At 53.8% G+C, this 23,198-nt stretch overlaps 1 protein-coding gene across 1 annotated transcript in view; it reads right to left on the reverse strand.

Annotated features, from left to right (window-relative positions):
- lyst (lysosomal trafficking regulator) overlaps window positions 1–23,198 on the reverse strand; it is a 60,224-nt gene that overhangs the window by 33,847 nt on the left and 3,179 nt on the right. The window contains exons 3-8 of the mRNA XM_062464553.1: window positions 17,803–17,894; window positions 13,132–13,360; window positions 9,447–9,537; window positions 6,314–8,447; window positions 2,890–3,850; window positions 785–946 (exon numbers count right to left, since the gene is read on the reverse strand). Of these exons, the coding sequence (XP_062320537.1) occupies window positions 785–946; window positions 2,890–3,850; window positions 6,314–8,447; window positions 9,447–9,537; window positions 13,132–13,360; window positions 17,803–17,894 (3,669 nt within the window). The remainder of the gene's footprint in view (window positions 1–784; window positions 947–2,889; window positions 3,851–6,313; window positions 8,448–9,446; window positions 9,538–13,131; window positions 13,361–17,802; window positions 17,895–23,198) is intronic.

Consider the following 23,198-nt stretch of genomic DNA (forward strand, 5'->3'; position numbering starts at 1 on the left):
AAGGCTTAATCTGACTGGCATGTTAAGACCAGAGGAAAACACACCGGACCAGGCAACACAGAGCATCGATGACAATAAGCTTCAGTAAAACCTATTTGACCAATGGATTTCCATTACCTGGGTAAACAATGCAGGTGACCTTTGACCCCTACTGTAGTGCTAAAACTCTGACGGAGGGCAGGAGTGTTGTAGCCTGGTCCTAACCAGACCCTCTTACATTTCATTTGTACAGAGGGTCTGGGATTTCTCCATTGACAAGCGTTAACTTCCTTGAAGGCGGGTACTCTGTTGAAGTTTAAAACTATTGGATCTGCCCAGAGCCACTCTGATCTGCCATAACCAATCGCTAGCGTTCGCCTTAGCCAACTCATTCACCACTACTGTAACAGAGCTAGCTGCCGTAGCTGGAAAATCAAACTGTTCCCGAACCCCGTGGGGAGGAGGGCTACAACATCATGACCACCAACAAAACTCAGCAGAGATTGTTCTTGCTCCGGCTTTAACTTTTGGATATTCGGCAGCGACTCCGCCGCCATTACTGAACTACAACTCAAACTAGCGAACGACATCAACGTCATCGTTCTCAGCCACTCCCTCTGTTCGCTGATTGGACCTACAAAAAATGTGTTTCTGAAAACCGACTAATACACCGAAATCCCAGACCTAGTACAGAAGCAAAATCAAAATTGAGCGGAAGTACGTAGGAGGGCAGAGCCAGGCTAGGAGTGTCGTGCTGCACCTGAAAACTCACCTGAATGCCAGGTGAGAGACCAGGTGAACTCACCCTATCTGGCTTCTCCTCGGGGGGGTCGGGGCAGGACGACACCTCCGCCAGCGCTACCCTCAGCAGGGAGTCGAACAGGGGCACAGCCAGGTCGGAGGTCACGACCCCAGAGCGGGACAGCTGATCTCTCACCTCGCACAGCGTTTTCTCCACTGACTGGAGCTGCGAGGGGAGGAGGGAGGGGCCCAAAAAAACAAAGGTCAAATTGTTAGAAAGTGTCATTTCTAGAAGGTGTATTTTTTATGGTTTATGACTTATTTCAATGGGACTGTGGATTGTTGTGAAGCTGATGAAGGCTGATGCAAGTTCAGTATGGGTGGGAATCTTTTTGTACCTCACGATTCGAATCGATTCTTGGGGTCACAAATCCACAAAAAATGTATTCACGATTTTTTGTTACTTTCACCCCCCCCCCCCAAAAAAAATGTAAAAAATGATATTAATTTTTTTGTTTTTTTTTACATTTGTGAATCGCTAGAAGACTGAATCGTGATTGAAATTTGAATCGATTTTTTCCACCACCCCTAAAGTCCAGTAAAGCCATGTGAACGGTACAGGCAGGGTTACTTCTGTTATTGGGTGTGCTTGCCTTTGGCCAGGCACAAACTATATTCTCTCTCATATTTATTTATTATTTTCCCACCCAAACTAGTCCCTCAGTTTTTGCACTCCATAGACATACACACACATTTATCGGCGTCAAAATGTTTGTCTTGTTCCCTAGACACAAGCGTTGCTTGAAGATTCCATTGCACGGATAAGTGAAGCTAACGGTAGCTAACTAGCTAGCCATAGTCACTAACGTCACAAACCTGCGCGCGTTTTACCTACTGTAATTTCAGTTCAGTCGCTCGTTAGATTCTGGGAGATAGCTAGCTGTGACTGTGTGAGGCAGGGCAGTGACTGTGTGAGGCAGGGCGGTGACTGTGTGAGGCAGGCAGTGACTGTGTGAGGCAGGGCAGTGAGTGAGGCAGGGCAGTGAGTGAGGCAGGGCTGTGACTGTGTGAGACAGGGCAGTGACTGTGTGAGGCAGGCAGGATGGAGGCAGGGTAGTGAGTGAGGCAGGGTGGTGAGTGAGACAGGGCAGTGAGTGAGACAGGGCAGTGACCGTGTGAGGCAGGCAGTGACTGTGTGAGACAGGGCGGTGACTGTGTGAGGCAGGCAGGATGGAGGCAGGGTAGTGAGTGAGGCAGGGTGGTGAGTGAGACAGGGCAGTGAGTGAGACAGGGCAGTGACCGTGTGAGGCAGGCAGTGACTGTGTGAGGCAGGCAGGATGGAGGCAGGGTGGTGAGTGAGACAGGGCGGTGAGTGAGACAGGGCAGTGACTGTGTGAGGCAGGCAGTGACTGTGTGAGGCAGGGCGGTGACTGTGTGAGGCAGGGCGGTGACTGTGTGAGGCAGGGCGGTGACTGTGTGAGGCAGGCAGTGACTGTGTGAGGCAGGCAGTGACTGTGTGAGGCAGGGCAGTGAGTGAGGCAGGGCGGTGACTGTGTGAGGCAGGGCGGTGACTGTGTGAGGCAGGGCGGTGACTGTGTGAGGCAGGCCGGTGACTGTGTGAGGCAGGCAGTGACTGTGTGAGGCAGGCAGTGACTGTGTGAGGCAGGGCAGTGAGTGAGGCAGGGCGGTGACTGTGTGAGGCAGGGCGGTGACTGTGTGAGGCAGGGCGGTGACTGTGTGAGGCAGGGCAGTGACTGTGTGAGGCAGGGCAGTGACTGTGTGAGGCAGGGCGGTGACTGTGTGAGGCAGGGCGGTGACTGTGTGAGGCAGGGCGGTGACTGTGTGAGGCAGGGCAGTGAGTGAGGCAGGGCAGTGACTGTGTGAGGCAGGGCAGTGACTGTGTGAGGCAGGCAGTGACTGTGTGAGGCAGGGCAGTGAGTGAGGCAGGGCAGTGACTGTGTGAGGCAGGGCGGTGAGTGAGGCAGGGCAGTGACTGTGTGAGGCAGGGCGGTGACTGTGTGAGGCAGGGCGGTGACTGTGTGAGGCAGGCAGTGACTGTGTGAGGCAGGGCAGTGAGTGAGGCAGGGCAGTGACTGTGTGAGGCAGGGCGGTGAGTGAGGCAGGGCAGTGACTGTGTGAGGCAGGGCGGTGACTGTGTGAGGCAGGCACCTGGAAGGAGAGCTCAGGCTCGGTCCTCAGGAGGGTGGAGCTGGAGCTGTGCAGACAGATGCCCAGCAGGGCCTCCAGGAGACGGATACTCTGCAGGGGCCATTCCTCCTCCAGCCTCCTGGAGGGGTCCCTTCCCCTGGCCTCGGCCGGGCCTGGGCCCAGACCCTCAGCCTGCTCCAGGGTACAGTCCTCCTGCTGCCCTGCAGAGCCCGGCTCTGCCGAGATGGGGGCAGACGAGTCCAGGTGAGACGGGCTCACCTTGCCCTTCCCCTCCCTCCTCTTCCTGGGCTTGCCGTCCCTGCTCTTGGAGGTGAGCTTCTGGATGACCATGGAGGTGAGGCGGGAGCACACCTCCAGCCCGCCCAGCCTGAAGAACTGCCTCTGGAACACGGGGCTGGCCAGGTAGACCCCACGGCACAGCGTCCACACGTCTGCAGCACGCCGCACCTGCTCCTTGGAGGGCAGCGCCACGCTGTCGGGGGCCAGGCAGGGCATGCGCCCCCCCAGAGGCTCGCTGGCAGTGCTGTCGTACCCGGACGTATCCTCGGAGTCGTTGGCCGAGTCACGGTCCGAGTCGGCCTCCTTGCTGACGCACAGGAAGGCCACGCAGAGGAACAGGTTGATGGTGTTGAGGTGGGCCTCGCCCCGGCTACGCCCCGCCCCTGCCCCGCTCCTCCGGCGAGGGCAAGCCTCCTTCAGGCCCTCGTAGAACTTGCTCAGGCTCTGGGTGCCCTCTCCGGCCCCCCGGGAGCCCAGGTCCTCCGCCAGCCCCAGTACGGCCTCCCTCTCCTGGGCCTCAGCCTTCTCCAGCTCCTGGAGGGCTCGGTCCGACTGCTGGGGGCCCACGCCCAGGATCAGGGTCTCAAACACCTTCAGTGCCCAGGAGCGAGTCTGGTCCAGGTAGATGAGCTCTGTGATCTGGTTCAGACCGTTACAGCTCAGGAACAGGTCTCTGATCACCCTGCGAGGACAGGAATGACTCGGTGTAAAGATGACGAGAGTAACAGAGACAGACTACATCAGAAGACATACGCTTTATAGTGGAGCTACACAAGGCCGACAACATTGTGTCTCCTAACTGTCAGAAACAGAAAGGGGAGGAAGAGGAGAGAGAAGGAGGAAGAGGAGGATCGGGCTGAAGGAGGGAGTGGGCTGAACAAGGCATCATTTTGCTCAGCGACAGAAAAACAAAACAGCCATTTCAGCCTCCTAATTGCTTTAGCAACATTATACACACAGTATTTATAATGCACTGATGAATAATGAAACAGCCCCTCGTGAGAGCGTAGGGGGAACATGGCCTCAAAGAGATATGATGTAACCAAGGTTAGAGGGATATCTGGTACAAGGGGAACGCTGCCCTCTCACAATCACAAAGCCATTATCAGCCTGACAATAACAAATGAACATGATTCAGTTTAATCAGACACACAAACAACTCCAAGCTCAAACAAACACAGGAGCAAAAAGATGATGCACAAATGAATGAATCTGCCAATCAGCACGTTAGTCTAACATGCAGACAAGCCCTTACAACAGAGAGAACCTCATTAGAGTCGTGGTTTAACCAAGCTGGAGATGAGATGCAAATGACATGCAGACAAGAATGCAGAACAATATTGCAGCATGGATCTGCAGTGCCAGTCTTCGGGTTTTGAGAAATTTGGAACCGGGTCCTTACAGAACCGGGTATCGATCCCCATCCCTATCTTAAACGACTCACAATTAAAGACAATTAACTGAATAGTTGACTCTAAAACAGGTCAAACATTCACTGAATCTATTCACTGACGGCTCCTGTTAAATTCATGCTAAGCTGTCTACCTGTCTGGCACCAAACTGCAGCTCAGTCAGTACCCTGCCGTCTGGCACCAAACTGCAGCTCAGTCAGTACCCTGCCGTCTGGCACCAAACTGCAGCTCAGTCAGTACCCTGCCGTCTGGCACCAAACTGCAGCTCAGTCAGTACCCTGCCGTCTGGCACCAAACTGCAGCTCAGTCAGTACCCTGCCGTCTGGCACCACACTGCAGCTCAGTCAGTACCCTGCCGTCTGGCACCACACTGCAGCTCAGTCAGTACCCTGCCGGCTGGCACCAAACTGCAGCTCAGTCAGTACCCTGCCGTCTAGCCTGTACAGCAAACTGCAGCTCAGTCAGTACCCTGCCGTCTGGCACCACACTGCAGCTCAGTCACCCTGCCGTCTAGCCTGTACAGCAAACTGCAGCTCAGTCAGTACCCTGCCGTCTGGCACCAAACTGCAGCTCAGTCAGTACCCTGCCGTCTGGCACCAAACTGCAGCTCAGTCAGTACCCTGCCGTCTGGCACCAAACTGCAGCTCAGTCAGTACCCTGCCGTCTGGCACCAAACTGCAGCTCAGTCAGTACCCTGCCGTCTGGCACCAAACTGCAGCTCAGTCAGTACCCTGCCGTCTGGCACCAAACTGCAGCTCAGTCAGTACCCTGCCGTCTGGCACCACACTGCAGCTCAGTCAGTACCCTGCCGTCTGGCACCAGACTGCAGCTCAGTCAGTACCCTGCCGTCTGGCACCAAACTGCAGCTCAGTCAGTACCCTGCCGTCTGGCACCAAACTGCAGCTCAGTCAGTACCCTGCCGTCTGGCACCAGACTGCAGCTCAGTCAGTACCCTGCCGTCTGGCACCAAACTGCAGCTCAGTCAGTACCCTGCCGTCTGGCACCAAACTGCAGCTCAGTCAGTACCCTGCCGTCTAGCCTGTACAGCAAACTGCAGCTCAGTCAGTACCCTGCCGTCTGGCACCAGACTGCAGCTCAGTCAGTACCCTGCCGTCTGGCACCAAACTGCAGCTCAGTCAGTACCCTGCCGTCTGGCACCACACTGCAGCTCAGTCAGTACCCTGCCGTCTGGCACCAAACTGCAGCTCAGTCAGTACCCTGCCGTCTGGCACCAGACTGCAGCTCAGTCAGTACCCTGCCGTCTGGCACCACACTGCAGCTCAGTCACCCTGCCGTCTGGCACCAAACTGCAGCTCAGTCAGTACCCTGCCGTCTGGCACCACACTGCAGCTCAGTCACCCTGCCGTCTAGCCTGTACAGCAAGGAAGGGATTCATAATTTACCAGTTTAAATTAGCAATGACTCGGCGATACAGATCTGATGACAAATTAAAGTCAGAATGGATTACCAAGCCAGACCTCGAGTTGATATGGGGAGGATTGGTTTCTACAGAGGCATAAAGAGCACAGATCAGAGAGAGGAGAGGAGACAGGAGAGGAGACAGGAGACAGGAGAGGAGACAGGAGAGGATACAGGAGAGGAGACAGGAGAGGATACAGGAGACAGGAGAGGAGACCGCAGAGAAGACAGGAGAGGATACGGGAGACAGGAGAGGATACAGGAGAGGAGACAGGAGAGAGGAAATGTGACAGGAGGACAAAGTGGATGATCACCTTGACTTGATCAGGGTTGGCAGAGCCTGCAGGTAGACCAGCAGCACGTCCACAGGCAGGCAGTGGGTGTGATAGCTGCACACCTGGCTGCACACCGTGGACACCCCCAGCTGCTGGGCGTGGTGCGCTAGCTCCACCCCTCTCTGCAGCACCGGGCTGAAGATGTGCGTGTAGAGCTGCCACTGCACCACAGCGTTCCCCCGCAGAGTCAGCTGGCACACGTGCCCGGCGATCTGCTGGCTCAGCTGCCGGTCCTCTCCAAACACCAGCTCCTGGTAGGCCTCCAGGGCGTCCCACCTCCACAGGATGTCCTCTGCCCCCCCTCCGCTGGGCAGGATGCCCTGGGAGCGGTAGGACAGGCAGGGGGAGGCCAGAGAGGACTCCCCCTGCTGCAGAGTCTCCTCCAGGCCCGGCAGCTGGCTGCTGTCCAGAGTGCAGATGTTACAGGAGGCTAGCCTGGCCTTCTCCGAGGGCTGGCCTCCTCCCAGCTGCTCCAGGATCAGCCGGCTCAGCACGCTTAGAACGTGGGCCTGGTAGCTGCGTAGCCCCGGGGCCTGGAAGGCATGGAGCAGGGGCCCCACCACGGAGCGCGGGTCCATGCAGCAGCAGATGCCCGTGGCCTGGACCCCGGCCAGGACCTGGAGCACGGCCGGCCCGCTGGGGGACAGTCGCTGCAGCAGACGCAGACACTGGTGTGCGCAGGCCGCCACGCAGCAGCAACGCTCCGGGTAGCGGACCGCCTCGCCCTCCCGGCCCTCGCCCTCCTCCTCGAACGGGTTGCGGCGGGCGGCCTGCTTGAAGGCGGAGACGGGCAGACCGGAGAGGTCCCGGTGGTGATGCAGGAAGTGGGAGTACTCACAGCGCCGGTGGCGTCGCCGCGCGCACACTGACTGATGCAGCTGCTCCGACTTGGCCTTCTTGACGGCGCCGACGATCTTCAGGACCCCGGCGATGAGGCCCTTCAGCCTCTCCGCGGCCTCGCCCCCCACCTCCGCGTCCTCGCCCCCCACCTCCGCGTCCCGGGCCCTTCCCAGCCCCTCCAGACGCAGCGCCGCCGCCTCGAACAGCTCCAGGCCGCGGTGCTGCACGAACTCGTGGAGAAGCTCCAGCGCCTGGCTGAAGAAGAAGGGGTTGGGGGCGGAGGCCTGGAGGCAGCCGAGCAGCAGCTGCAGAACCCCTTCCAGCAGCTCGGGCAGCAGCAGGGCCCGGTGCCGGTAGCGGGAGAAGGAGAAGTCGTCCTGGACCTCCGCCAGGGTCTTCTTGGGCCGCGGGGCGAAGGGGTCGGCCTGTCTGTCCAGGCAGCTGCGGATCTTCAGCGTGGCGCGGAGCAGCTCGGTCAGGCTGCGTCTGAGGCTCTCCGGCAGGGCCTCGCTGGGACCCACGTCCACCGACATGAGGTGGAGGATGGTGCGGAGGAGCATCCTCTGGACCAGGGCCACCGGCTCCTCCGTCCAGCCCCCGGCCAAGTCCTCCCCCCCGCCCCCCCCGGGGCCGCAGCAGTCCCCGAACTCGGTGAGGATCTCGGTGAGGGTGGGCACCACGCTCACGGCCAGCCCAGGGTTGTGGTTGATGCTCATGTCGAACTTGCACACCTTCTCCAGCAGGGACAGCAGCACGTGGCAGAGGTCGAAGGGGGAGTTCTCCATGCGGTTGAAGATCGACATGGCGGCAGGGTCTGTTAGGGTCTCCGTATCCAGGGTCTGGGGGCCCGGGGCCCTGGGGTGGGGGCCCGGGGCGCTGGGGTGGGGGTAGGGGGCGCTGGGGTGAGGGTAGGGGGCACTCATGGCCTCGGGGGTGGGGGGTGGGGGTGCTTGTGACCGGTGGTGCTGACAACTCACACGGAGTGTGGCGCCGTGAGCTCTCCTCACCCGCGCCCCGCCCCCCCGGCCCGTGCTCGCCTCGTCCTCAGGCCCCGCCTCCGAGTCTGAGGAGGTCAGCTGGGACCGCCGCGCCTCCTTCACCGAGTGGCGTTGGGAGGTTCTGCGAGAACGCCGCAGCTTCCAGGTGCCGCCGGTGTGAGATCTCTTCCAGGATCCCGGGGCGTCGGGGCCGGTCTTGTCCTGCCCTGCCCTGGGAGGGGCGCTCCTCACCTCCCGGGTCAGGAACACCTCCAGCAGGGACGGCAGGGCGAAATCTGTCAACACAGGAAACGGGAACGCCTCTGTCAGATGGATCCAGCAGGTTCATCATTCTCAGTGATCCAAGCCTCCAGGCAGCTCCAGGATAATGAGCTCGTTAAGGGGACAGAGAGTTGGACACTACGACTAATCTATACATTTAATGGGTCTTTGATGCCACCCGAGGGAAAATACCTTCCGTGACCCTAGCTCTTCCCTGACATAGGCGGCATCTACTCAAGGGGAAACCTGTTTTATAAGCTAAGGCTGAACTAAGGTGGGGAATCAAGAATGCCCAACTTAATAGTAAAATAACTTTCCCGTCATTATAACTTCATGTTTTCAGATCAAATCGAAAGGTTTTCTAATGAGCCTCAAACTTCATACACACTGGTTGTTCTAATCCAAACCGGTTTAAACCGATTTGGAGATCATATTGAAGCTAATAGAGGAAAAATGTTGGAAGCCCATGTTGGAAGAGATTAGCAAGTCCACACAAAATACCTGTGTTGTCCCTGGGCCACCAGAAGTCTCTGCTCTCTTGTACAACAGGGTTTTTAAGAGCAGTTTATCCCTGAACTAAACTAAGAAACATCAATGATGGTAATAGACCGGTGAACAATTCATAAAACAATCTTTTAAAACGTTGGCACATTGTGTAGTGTACTAGACTAGGTGAGGTTTCACAGCAAGTGAAACACTAGAACATCCTCGAGGAAGATGAGCCCTTTCAGTGTGTCTGTTTAGCGCTTATATGCTTTCATATAAGCGCTAAATAATTTTTTGTGCCAAATCCATAAAACAATGCCTGAAAGTAATGCATTTTCCTGTCTACTTTATTACATCATGTCTAACTCCACAAGAAACCATAAACTGTACTTGTCGGGCTACAGTGCACACCATGTTGTGAGAGTAATATCGAGCTAATTCAGAAGCTGCTATTGAGGCTATAGTCCTGTGTTGAAGCAGATGTTAGCTGTGGAGCAAAGTGTGTGTGTGTGAGTGTGTGTACAGACCTGAAGCCTTCTCCTCCTGTACTGGGATCTTCCAGACCAGTGGCAGCAGAGACAGCAGCAGAGTCAGCAGCTCCTCTCGACAGGTCAGCTCCTGAGAGGACCAGGCACAGAGAGTTACCTCCTCTCCCTCACAGTTACCTCCTCTCCCTCACAGTTACCTCCTCTCCCTCACAGTTACCTCCTCTCCCTCACAGTTACCTCCTCTCCCTCACAGTTACCTCCTCTCCCTCACAGTTACCTCCTCTCCCTCACAGTTACCTCCTCTCCCTCACAGTTACCTCCTCTCCCTCACAGTTACCTCCTCTCCCTCACAGTTACCTCCTCTCCCTCACAGTTACCTCCTCTCCCTCACAGAACGTGACCCCCCCCCCCCCACACACACACACACACACACACACACTCTGTCTCTATCGGTCTGAAGTCACACAGTGACGCTCCGACTCGTTTTGAAGACACAGTTCCTCCCCCAGAGACAGCGCTCACACTCTACATCTCACCAGAACCCCTGGGAGGAAGAGAAGACCGCCGGCCCAGACGGCTCTGAACGCTCACCAGAGCCCAGGCTGACCAACCTGCAGGGGAATCTGGATGGATAAACTGCCAGAGTGCAAACGAGCAACATCAACGTCTTCAGAAAAGTCCCAGACCAGAATGTCGCCGCAAAACCGTGTTAAAGGGGGTAAGTCTGTTAGTCTTTGTAAAATCTGACCCCTCAACACAGCTACCTTGGGAAGTTTGCAGCAACCAGGAACTCTTCTGTCTCCTTAATTACCCATTTCAGCTAATGTCAGCCTCCAGGGCTGGCTATGTGGCATCTGCTTGACAGCCTTTCCCTAAATACCGGCTCAGCTTTCACCCTGCTGTCGTACAGGGGAATTCCTCACGCAGGAGAGAGAATGCACTCCTGCATTCTGCACTCCTGCATGTGTGAATTAAAAACAAATAAGAGGGAGCCGTGTCCTGGCATCAACAACACAGGAGATGTGAGGGGCTGTCAGGGATCTGTGACGCTGGGAAACACAGAGAAGCTCAGATGGAGAGGAGACAGATACGCCCTCATCACACCCAGTGTGACTTCACGAGAATCCCTAGACAGCAACACTTAGTGGATGAAGAGGAGGTGGGCTAGATTAGCACCAGTGTTGAGGGCTGTAATAAGACTGTCTCACTGCTGACTGCGACCAGCTAGAGGATCACTGATGAGTCAGCACTCTACCCTCTAGACAGGACAGGGAGGAGTTGCCCTAAACCACTTTAGGTTAAGCTGACCTCACTCTAAAATAGATCAGAATAGCATTTACCGTAGACACCATAACCAAAGTAATGTGACAATTTAATACCCCATTCCAGAGAATCAGAGCAGTCCCATAGTCTTTCAGCTGAGGAACTCAGGAATCCTCCTGTCCACATACAGCCTGGTGTGTGTACTGAAACATCTATATCAGATTTCCATGGTTACACGGCCATGTTCAGATGGGAGCAGGGATGTTTTGGAGGGAGCAACTGTGATGTGTGAAGTAATGACCGGCACAGCATATGATGGCACTGTGTGTACCTGAGGATATTATGGTCTGTCCCAAACCACAGCTTTAATGAGACTAACAGCTGTTGCAGGCGACACTCCAGCTCCACAGATAAACATATTAGCCTCTCGTGAGGGCCTCTCGTGAGGGCCTGACGGGGGCAGACCCAGCCGGTGTGGGGCCTCTCGTGAGGGCCTGACGGGGGCAGACCCAGCCGGTGTGGGGCCTCTCGTGAGGGCCTCTCGTGAGGGCCTGACGGGGGCAGACCCAGCCGGTGTAGGGCCTCTCGTGAGGGCCTCTCGTGAGGGCCTCTCGTGAGGGCCTGACGGGGGCAGACCCAGCCGGTGTAGGGCCTCTCGTGAGGGCCTCTCGTGAGGGCCTCTCGTGAGGGCCTCTCGTGAGGGCCTCTCGTGAGGGCCTCTCGTGAGGGCCTCTCGTGAGGGCCTCTCGTGAGGGCCTGACGGGGGCAGACCCAGCCGGTGTAGGGCCCAGGGAGAGAGCGGGGAAACATAACACTCTCTAAGGCTGAGTTAGTGCATGTGGACAAACTATCCACGACATGCCACATTTTGATTAACATGATTTAGCTGTTAGTGGCTAAAATGCTCGATGCAGGGTGAGGTTTCTCATCCTTTGATACATGATCATCTGATTTCACAGTTGATCTTTCCTGTGAATTGAGCTTCATGCTCCATTCTGAATTCCTGACTAAGCAGAGAGCCACTGCTTCAATGTGGCGTTTTATTTATGTACCGACTCACATACGACTCACATTCTGAGTCATAACACGAGTCGAGTCATTACATGAACAGTAGTTCCTAGTTCCTCTCCGTGAGTCAGACCTGCTCTCTATCCTTCGTACCTGCTGCATCCTGCATGTCTTCCTCAGACCTGCCTCAAGTCCTTGAGGGTCTTTTCCCACCCCAGACCGAGCATAGGCCCTGGTTAGACTGCTCTTCCCTTTCTGGAAGCTTCCATGGTTAGACACTGCTAATGGTGGTATGGGCGCATTAACATTCCTCCCATGAAGGCTGTGCTAGAGAGATATCAATGCTCTGGGATCGATGCTGGAAGTAGTTCCAGAGGCAGGCTAGGGCTGACTCCATGCCAGAGGCAGGCTAGGGCTGACTCCATGCCAGAGGCAGGCTAGGGCTGACTCCATGCCAGAGGCAGGCAAGGGCTGACTCCATGCCAGAGGCAGGCTAGGGCTGACTCCATGCCAGAGGCAGGCTAGGGCTGACTCCATGCCAGAGGCAGGCTAGGGCTGACTCCATGCCAGAGGCAGGCTAGGGCTGACTCCATGCCAGAGGCAGGCTAGGGCTGACTCCATGCCAAGACACCCATTTTACTTAACCAATGCCCTTGATTGAATCAATCACATGTGCAGACACAACTACACAGCAACACATAAATCTACTGGGCCATAGTTGCGCACGCATAATCACGCATAATCCCCCTATCTGCAGCGTGTGTGTGTGTGTGTGTGCAGAGGAGACAGGCACAGAGTGTGTGTGTGTGCATTCTCAGTGTTTGGAAGGCGTTGTTAGGACATGAGTGTGCGGATGAGATCTCCCCGTGTCACCGTGTCCCCGCAGGGTCAGTCACAGGCCTCCTCACAATTATCAGAAGAACAGAGTGAGCCTGTGTACTAGACCAACACACAGCATGCTCTCTAAACAGACAGCATGCTCTCTAAACAGGCAGAACACTCAAAACATGGCAAAAACCTCAACCACTTACTTACAACTCTAACTGATTCATAGCAGAAATAAAATGTCAAAACAGAACAGAAACAGAACAGGGGGATCTTGAGCCCTATGCTGTGTTCACGTAAAGCCAAGCGAATTATCCACGCGAATGATGCAGTGTTTATTCGCGCGCATTCGCATTGACTTAACATGTAATCTCGCCGCGCAAATAATTTGCTTTGCGTTCGGTGTGAACACAACATTAGATTAAAAAAAGACCAGATCATTACAGAGAGGCAGAGAAGACAGCAGCATTACCAAGGATAGACCTTCTCATTCACTCAGGGGACCACCAGCACATCAGAGCTCCTGCATCCAGGTGTGTCGTGTTGGCTGTCTCACCTGGTCTAGCCAGGTGTGTTGTGTTGGCTGTCTCACCTGGTCTAGCCAGGTGTGTTGTGTTGGCTGTCTCACCTGGTCTATGATGGAGTCCAGTGTGCTGAGCAGCAGGAAGCCACGCCCCCTGACCAGGTACTCTCCCAGCGCCGCCATGTGGCTCTCCTCCTCGTCCTCCTCACGTGACTCCGCCCGCTGTGACTCCGCCCGCTGAGACTCCGCCCGCTGAGCCACCGCGCTGCACAGCTGGTGAACATCTGTCAGGAACTCCCTCGCCAGCGTGTTACTGGCCCCGCTCATGTCCGAGCTGAGAGAGGGGGCGAGAGAGGGGGCGAGAGACAGAGAGAGATGGAGAGAGAGATGGAGAGAGGGGGCGAGAGACAGAGAGATAATGCAGAGAGAGGGAGAGACAGAGAGATGGAGAGAGAGATGGAGAGAGGGGGGGAGAGACAGAGAGAGATGGAGAGAGAGATGGAGAGAGGGGGGGAGAGACAGAGAGATGATGCAGAGAGAGAGGGGGAAGGAGAGGGAGAGAGAGATAGAGAAAGTATGAAATAGAGGGATGGGGTGAGAGAGATAAACAACACATGATGCTAAGGATCAAGTTTTATTTGATACTAACAGTGGGAAATTTGATCAAGTCTATAGACCTCCAGTATCTCCAGAGGAGCCAATCAATTACTCTGTTGACTCACCAACGATCCTGACTGATGCTACAATACTGTACGTTAGGGTTAGTGGATACACTATTAAATGAATAAAGACATGTGATACAGCCAGAAGGAAGTGATCTAATGCTTATCTGATGGTGTTTTACAAACATTGACTAACAAATGGAAACATGAGCCTGAAATCATAAGTCTATGGTTTCACTGGAGGCTTGTCATTGGTTAGCGATTGTTTATAGATAACTAAACTATTCAAACTGAAAGTATTAGAGTAGAACTGAAAAGGTTTAAAGCTACGTGAAACTTGTTGTCAAAATGTTTGCCATATGTAGGTAGCAAGTGAACAGGAGCTAATTTGGGCTCAAACGTTTTAAGCGAAGAAACAACATGAGATCTGGTTGGCTTGTGGACAGTTCACAAGACCACGTCCACAAAGCTTCATCCGACTAGGCATGAAAGCACCCCACACACACACACACACACACACACCCGACTAGGCATGAAAGCACCACACACACACATCCGACTAGGCGTGAAAGCACCACACACACATCCGACTAGGCGTGAAAGCACCACACACACACACACACACACAACACCACACACACATCCGACTAGGCGTGAAAGCACCACACACACATACATCCGACTAGGCGTGAAAGTACCACACACACACACACACACACACAGCACCACACACACATCCGACTAGGCATGAAAGCACCACACACACACACAAGCTTCCACCAAACACACCTTCCACCAAGCCTCACTGAGGCAAAATAAGCCAAACAAGAGCATAGGAATGTCCCTTAATCTCACCAGAGGTTAGATGTGGGAAAACCTTTCTTCCCCTCATTGTGAACCGTGCGTTCCAGGCTAAGACGCAGATCCCCTGGTTGCGTTCCAGGCTAAGACGCAGATCCCCTGGTTGCGTTCCAGGCTAAGACGCAGATCCCCTGGTTGCGTTCCAGGCTAAGACGCAGATCCCCTGGTTGCGTTCCAGGCTAAGACGCAGATCCCCTGGTTGCGTTCCAGGCTAAGACGCAGATCCCCTGGTTGCGTTCCAGGCTAAGACGCAGATCCCCTGGTTGCGTTCCAGGCTAAGACGCAGATCCCCTGGTTGCGTTCCAGGCTAAGACGCAGATCCCCTGGTTGCGTTCCAGGCTAAGACGCAGATCCCCTGGTTGCGTTCCAGGCTAAGACGCAGATCCCCTGGTTGCGTTCCAGGCTAAGACGCAGATCCCCTGGTTGCGTTCCAGGCTAAGACGCAGATCCCCTGGTTGCGTTCCAGGCTAAGACGCAGATCCCCTGGTTGCGTTCCAGGCTAAGACGCAGATCCCCTGGTTGCGTTCCAGGCTAAGACGCAGATCCCCTGGTTGCGTTCCAGGCTAAGACGCAGATCCCCTGGTTGCGTTCGCATTCTTCCTCGCAGCACTGACTGAATTTTCTGTCCCGCGGCACAAATTCCATTAAATCGGAATTTCAAATGGAAGCTTTCCAGATTTGCAGTTGATCAGTGCGTCACATGAAAGCATGTGCTGTCACATGATGCTGGTTCTGTCACATGATGCTGGTGCTGGACCTGGGACGCTGACATGCCCCCTGCAGTTTGGAGCTCCTCCTCTGGTGGCTCCTACCGGCCTGCTGTCCTACACCATCCAGGGTGCCGGCTAGCACCCAGAGATGTAGGTGGAGTCATACTACAGCGACACAATAGCCAGTTTGTTGGCTTTAAAAAAAAACTTGTTAATAAAAAAACTCTAGTACTTCAGGAGGGAAAAATAGAGCAGTCACTGACGGGAAACTCTCTCTCCCAAACAGCCACAAACTCCAACTAAAAAGTATTTGCAACACTTGATTCATCTCTCCGTTCCCTTCACAGTCTGATAGTATGTTCTGCTGAAGCCAGAACAGCCTCTCTGCAGAGGATTTTGGTAGCTTCTACTATAAGGGTGACTGTCTGTGATTGCTCAGGCCAGCTCCACAGCCCCACAGCCCCACCTCTCTCTCCCTGCCTCTGGGTCTGGGCAGCCTGCCTCCCTCCTATACTGGCCTGTCTTGGTCAGATCACTCTCAGCCCTGGCCCGGGGGCACAGCTAGGCTGGCAGAGAACAACAGTTAGAGTTAACATGATTCTGCAGAATCCTCACACAACAGGTTTGAGTGTCTCTGTGTGTCTTGTGCAACCAAAAGGACTGAGAGAAGCATGTGTCCCTGCACTGGCAGAGAAGCATGTGTCCCTTCACTGGCAGAGAAGCATGTGTCCCTGCACTGGCAGAGAAGCATGTGTCCCTGCACTGGTAGAGAGAAGCATGTGTCCCTGCACTGGCAGAGAAGCATGTGTCCCTGCACTGGCAGAGAAGCATGTGTCCCTGCACTGGTAGAGAGAAGCATGTGTCCCTGCACTGGCAGAGAAGTATGTGTCCCTGCACTGGCAGAGAAGCATGTGTCCCTGCACTGGCAGAGAGAAGCATGTGTCCCTGCACTGGCAGAGAGAAGCATGTGTCCCTGCACTGGCAGAGAGAAGCATGTGTCCCTGCACTGGCAGAGAAGCATGTGTCCCTGCACTGGCAGAGAGAAGCATGTGTCCCTGCACTGGCAGAGAAGCTTGTGTCCCTGCACTGGCAGAGAAGCATGTGTCCCTGCACTGGCTGGGTTCCACATCTGGTGTGTTGGTTGTTTGCACTGATCTCACACTGTTGTGTGATTGTACTTGTGTGTTTGTGTAGTCTTGCATACTGTTGCACCCTGGTCCTGAAGAAACAGCATCTTGTCATCATAAGGGCCTGATTCTGGAGGCTAAACACATCCCAGTCAACAAGGTCTTCACCACGAGACTGACAGTCCAAAGGAAGTCTCCAGATTACACTGTAGAATCTCGTGAATGACATGTGAGCCACTGTGAAATTCTATGATCAAAACCCAAATGTACCGTGCTATCCAGCAGGATCGCTAGAGAGCAAACTGGCTAGGGAGGAGATGTAGCAGATTACAAGTCAAACACCCAAAAGGGCATGAATCTGACATATCTGCAAAGAATGTGTGTATATATACACGAACACACACACATATGTATATGTGTATGTGTGTGCGTGTGTATATAAATATTTATATATATAAAAAATAAAGCATGACACATATTCTAAGATCACATATAATCATAAGCTTTCTTCTTGTGTAGAGCAATTGTTCCCACAATCTGATACTAGGGACTGTAACTAAGAGACAGCGATTACAAACCCAACGATAAGGAACGCTTTCAGGAAACCACACCGCTTCACACAGCATCCTTTCTTCAGAATGTCTGAAATGTCATGTTCTTTCCATCTCCGCTAATTAAAGGGGCACCACTAGATCCTGAAGCATTTAGCTTGTTTTTGCACGTACTGTAGAGTTTATTAGCAGATCTGCCTTCAGAAACAAAGTTTCCTTCTGTCCCACTTCACAGCACGACAGAACTCAGTTATGAGGAGCCAGGGGTTTACAGTAAACCACTAGTGGCTTACTGCACTATCCAGGGTCAGCAGTGAGGAGGGTGTAACTCAGGGACTATGCTGGAGCAGTGAGGAGGGTGTAACTCAGGGACTATGCTGGAGCAGTGAGGAGGGTGTAACTCAGGGACTATGCTGGAGCAGTGAGGAGGGTGTAACTCAGGGACTATGCTGGAGCAGTGAGGAGGGTGTAACTCAGGGACTATACTGGAGCAGTGAGGAGGGTGTAACTCAGGGACTATGCTGGAGCAGTGAGGAGGGTGTAACTCAGGGACTATACTGGAGCAGTGAGGAGGGTGTAACTCAGGGACTATGCTGGAGCAGTGAGGAGGGTGTAACTCAGGGACTATGCTGGAGCAGTGAGGAGGGTGTAACTCAGGGACTATACTGGAGCAGTGAGGAGGGTGTAACTCAGGGACTATACTGGAGCAGTGAGGAGGGTGTAACTCAGGGACTATACTGGAGCAGTGAGGAGGGTGTAACTCAGGGACTATGCTGGAGCAGTGAGGAGGGTGTAACTCAGGGACTATACTGGAGCAGTGAGGAGGGTGTAACTCAGGGACTATGCTGGAGCAGTGAGGACCTACCAGAACTTCAGGGTTTCCTTGTTCCTCTGAAGGTTGACGTGACCAACACAGTGGAACATACACAGGAAGCTCTCCAGGCACTGTAGACTGACCTGCACAGAGAGAGAACACACACACACACACGTCAGATATCATATTCAACACAACGGCAGCTGAAATGTTGCCTATTACTGATTAAGGACTGGGTCAAGCTTAGGTTCTCTTGCAACTCTCAACCTAACCCTTTGAGATCAAAGAAAACATGCAGAAGATGTTTTTTTTACAGTTAAAACAAGTCTAATGAATGTAAAGTGACACAGTGACATCAGATGTAGTGTGGAGATACACTTTCCTTTACTAGGCACCGGTTCCGTTTTTTATTCCTTCCCTTATCCTCTTATCTGTCACACTAGCTCTCTCTACGCACAGGCACCCACAGGGGGCCCACACACACACGACAAACCACCTCATTCACATTACTACCAGACACGACTGGTTAGAACACACACACACACAACACCCCTGGGTCACCATTACGTCTAATCAAACCTCACCAAGCCACTTCCATGTGAGCAGGCACACCGGACACGCCCCACCGGCTACGCGCTATATAAATGCAGAGTCCATTTACCATTTACCTCGGGTCCTCTCCTCTTAGCAGCCTGCTCATCAGTCTGCTCATCAGCCTGCTCATCAGCCTGCTCATCAGCCTGCTCATCAGTCTGCTCATCAGTCTGCTCATCAGTCTGCTCATCAGTCTGCTCTGCTCTCAGTCCCTCTAAATCACACAGCACTGCTGTCACGGTTACATGAGGCAAGACACTTCCTTCCTTTAGTGTTACGACAGAAGCAGCCTTCTGACTCACAGCCTCACCCCCTGAACCAGACCAGCCCCAGCTCACCCCAGAGGAACCAGGTCACCGTGACTACGCCTGTTCTGGTAGTAAAATATGACCGTGTCACATGATCACAACAGGAAGGTCCTTAACACACCTTGAGGTTTCAGGGCTAATCAAATCAGACCGTCACTTTTTGAGTGCAGTGAAGAAAAAAAGAAAAAAACTGCCGATCAGGAGAGACCATGTTTCTGTCTGACTCACCAGAGCCAGGGGCAAGAGGGAGGAGGCTCAAGGGGGCACAGGACCCCCCAGGCCAGCAGTGGGCCCCCCCCCCCACCCTCCTCATGGGGTCACTGCACACCAGGGGCCTGGACAGCACCACACAGCAGACAGGGAGAGGGAGAGAAAGACAAAAGCATGAATGAGAAAAACAGAGTGAAGGGGTAAAGCAGAACAGGAACATAAACACAGAGAGAGAGAGAGATTAGTCTGGTGTCAGATGAAAGTAAAGACATGAACAGAGAGGATGATGGACGGTGGACGGGAGTGGCAGGGAGAGGGGAAGATCTGTTCTGTAAAACTACTCCGCCAACACAAGCAACTGGATTTAGACTGGCACTCATGTCGATGAACACCCATATTTCCTGGCTGCAGAACACTTTGGCAACAATTGCAGGCACACTAAACCTGTCCTGAATGCAAAGTGAAACTAAGGTTCTCTCAGAGTGGAACAGACAGCTTTTCAAAGTCCATTAGAGAGAGCAACTGGCCTCTGGAAACCTAAAGTTCATCCAGACTTCCTCATAAATACCAGTATCATACCAGTTGGTCACTCATTCTATCTGGCAACACACAGACAATTCTTGGTTTCAGTAAAAGCTCAGTATAAACCCATCTAATACCACGTGACGCTGTCAAGATGCTGCTTTGCATGCGCGTTGCAGATGGCGTCTTTTCACACTCTATATCTAGCACCACGCGTTAAAAACAGAACAGTGAGAATGAACACCTTGTGTCTCACCCATCAGAGGGATCTCAGCTTTGTTCTGGAGCCTTCTGTAGTCACAGCTGGCTCTACCAAAGGCTTATGCACGCGTGGTGTCGTACTATGAGGGCGACGGAGCCATAGAACACAAGTGGATTATTTAATGCGATATCTGCATGCAGTATTCACACTGCTTCCCAAGTAAACAAAGGCTGACATGTTGAAAGAGACCGTGTGTCTAGTTCTCTGTGACTCATTCCTCTATGGCTGGCTGGGCCTCCACTTCCTGTTACAGCTGGAGGGCGGGAAAAAAGACTCAAGCCATCCGGATCACCATGGACCCAGACAGGCTGTACCCCGTGTGTGTGTGTGTGTGTGTGTGTGTGTGTGTGTGTGTGTGTGTGTCTGAGAGGTCTGGTCATGGGAGCTATGCTGGCTGAGTCACCCACTCCACAGCAGCGAGGCAGAGTGCCACGTGATCCCATCCTCGTGAGAGAGTCCTGTGGTCACATCATGTTTTTCCGGTTGAGGAGCGAGCTGATCTAATTTGACATCTGGGTGATGAACATCATGAGGTGTCCCGGGTCCGGAACCCTCCGACCAGCCGCTACGGAGGGTCAACACGCACACACTCACCTGCCGCTACAGAGGGCCAACACCCACTCACTGACCTGCCGCTACGGAGGGTCAACACGCACACACTGACCTGCCACTACGGAGGGTCAACACCCACACACTCACCTGCCGCTACAGAGGGTCAACACGCACACACTCACCAGCCGGCAGAAACGAGCAGAAATCCTAGCTGGATTACCTCCGGCTACCTCCGCTTGCATCAGCTTGTAAACACACTCTGGTGCATACAGAGGCAGCAAGGCTGCACAGGAAATGAGAAGAGAACAACTTGCTACTTTCAGCTGCAGTTAGATGACTTCTCAGCCGCTTATTATGTTTTTGTTCACCTGAGTTCTAGTCCTGAATGTTTACTCCTTCTGTGTTGAACAAGCTAAAAAAAAGCTGTCTTGTCTTTCAAAACTGTGGTCCATAAAAGGACAACCATGCTACTGTAGCCCAGTCCTCCCCGCTCACAGCTGCCCCTCCAGGGACAGGAGAGGAGGAGGAGGAGGAGGAAACAGGAGAGGAGGAGGAGGAGGAGGAGGAGGGGAGTTCAGAGGAGAGGAGATGAGGAGGAGAGGAGCAGAGGAAACAGGAGAGGAGGAGGAGGAGAGGAGGGGAGGAGGAGGAGGAGATGAGGACGAGGAGAGGAAACAGGAGAGGAGGAGGAGGAGAGGAGAAGAGGGGACAGGATAGGAGAGGAGGAGGAGAGAGGGGGAGACAGGAGAGGACGAGAGGAGGAGGAGAAGGAGGAGGGGAGAGGAGAGGAGGAGGGGACAGGAAAAGAGGAGGAGGGGACAGGAGAGGAGGAGAGGAAGGGACAGGAGAGTAGGGGATAGTTCCAAAAGGAGAGAGGGAGGGCTAATGTCATGCCTGCTGGTGGAAGAAAATAACCAGGGTGGTGCAGAGGTGGAAATTTGACTCAGCAGAGCACCAGAGAGATTAATTATTCACGCCTTAAGTCAACAGTTTGGAACCAAGTCAGACCCCAGAACGAGTCTAGGGTAACGCCTAGGAACACTCTTAGTAGGACTAGGCTACTGTACGCAACATGGCATTTTGCATACCCGCATATCAAAAACACTCAAATGTATGTGAGTGTTTCAGCATGAGTGTATGTGAGTGTTCAGCATCCTGCCAAGGCGGCAACATGTGGTCAGGATCCTTCATGTGGGTAAACTGCTCTCACACTAACTTCCTCTCACTGATGTAACTTTCAACTGTACACAATACACCCGCACGAAAACAAACTGAGTGGTCTGCATTACTGGGTCTGGGGGATATTCTGTAGGTTACGAAAGTCTGATAGCATGATGACTCGCTCCTCAGACCCAGACAAACCTGGTTTGGGTTTTACTCACAGGCTCTCTCCCTGGAGCCCCGTGAGGGCCGAGCAGCCAGACACCCACAGAAGGCTGAGACATGGACCAGCCTGCCTGAGACATGGACCAGCCTGCCTGAGACAAGGACCAGCCTGCCTGAGACAAGGACCAGCCTGCCTGAGACAAGGACCAGCCTGCCTGAGACAAGGACCAGCCTGCCTGAGACAAGGACCAGCCTGCCTGAGACAAGGACCAGCCTGCCTGAGACAAGGACCAGCCTGCCTGAGACAAGGACCAGCCTGCCTGAGACATGGACCAGCCTGCCTGAGACAAGGACCAGCCTGCCTGAGACAAGGACCAGCCTGCCTGAGACAAGGACCAGCCTGCCTGAGACAAGGACCAGCCTGCCTGAGACATGGACCAGCCTGCCTGAGACATGGACCAGCCTGCCTGAGACAAGGACCAGCCTGCCTGAGACAAGGACCAGCCTGCCTGAGACAAGGACCAGCCTGCCTGAGACAAGGACCAGCCTGCCTGAGACAAGGACCAGCCTGCCTGAGACAAGGACCAGCCTGCCTGAGACAAGGACCAGCCTGCCTGAGACAAGGACCAGCCTGCCTGAGACAAGGACCAGCCTGCCTGAGACAAGGACCAGCCTGCCTGAGACATGGACCAGCCTGCCTGAGACAAGGACCAGCCTGCCTGAGACAAGGACCAGCCTGCCTGAGACAAGGACCAGCCTGCCAAGTCAGCAGAGCCACTTAGCTTCCACTCCTCCTTGATTCAGTGTGTTTTACTCAGAGCACAGTAAGTGCTGCAGTTCACTGGCTTCTCAGGAGTTAGGCTACACTGCAGTCTCACGGAAACGAGAGTGTTTCTGCCATACCGTTCAGCATTTAGCTGCACGTCAATATCCACTTGGTAGTAAATGGAGTGTGGCGGCGCTTGGCGAGCGTCCGGGCGATGGATGTGGGAAGGCTGTGAACAGCCCTGATAGGAGACAGTAAACTAGACAGCTTAGGGAACAGAGTCAGTGTTGCAGCGAGCCTCGTTCGCCCCCCTCTCTGACAGCTGGTCTATCACCAGTGATAATGTCGCCCCTCTTATCGTGTTGTCTTCAGCAGAGACGTTTTAATAATAAGGTACCGACACAACAGGAATTAGACCACTGGTAAAGAACACTACATCTAGCTATCTGTTCACACCAGGGTCGGACTGGCTGTCGGGAGTCGAGAGATTTCCCGAACGGCCGGTCAAACGGACGCGCATAATGCGAAATATACATTTACATTTATTAATTTAGCAGACACTTTCATCCAAAGCGACTTCAAAGAAAGAGCTTTACAAAAGTCAGATGGCTGAGTGGTTAGGGAATCGGGCTAGTAATCAGAAGGTTGCTAGTTTGATTCCCGGCCATGCCAACCAAATGACGTTGTGTCCTTGGGCAAGGCACTTCATCCTACTTGCCTCGTGGGGAATGTCCCTGTACTTACTGTAAGTCGCTCTGGATAAGAGCGTCTGCTAAATGACTAAATGTAAATGTAATGTAAAAGTGCATAGGTCACTGATCATAACAACGAGATAGCCCCAAACATTGCGGGTAGCCAAAACATGAAGCATACATTGTGAAAAAACAAATAAGTTCCAAAGGCAAGA

This window comes from Osmerus eperlanus, chromosome 6 (genome assembly GCF_963692335.1).
Source record: "Osmerus eperlanus chromosome 6, fOsmEpe2.1, whole genome shotgun sequence".
In the NCBI taxonomy this organism is placed as follows: domain Eukaryota; kingdom Metazoa; phylum Chordata; class Actinopteri; order Osmeriformes; family Osmeridae; genus Osmerus; species Osmerus eperlanus.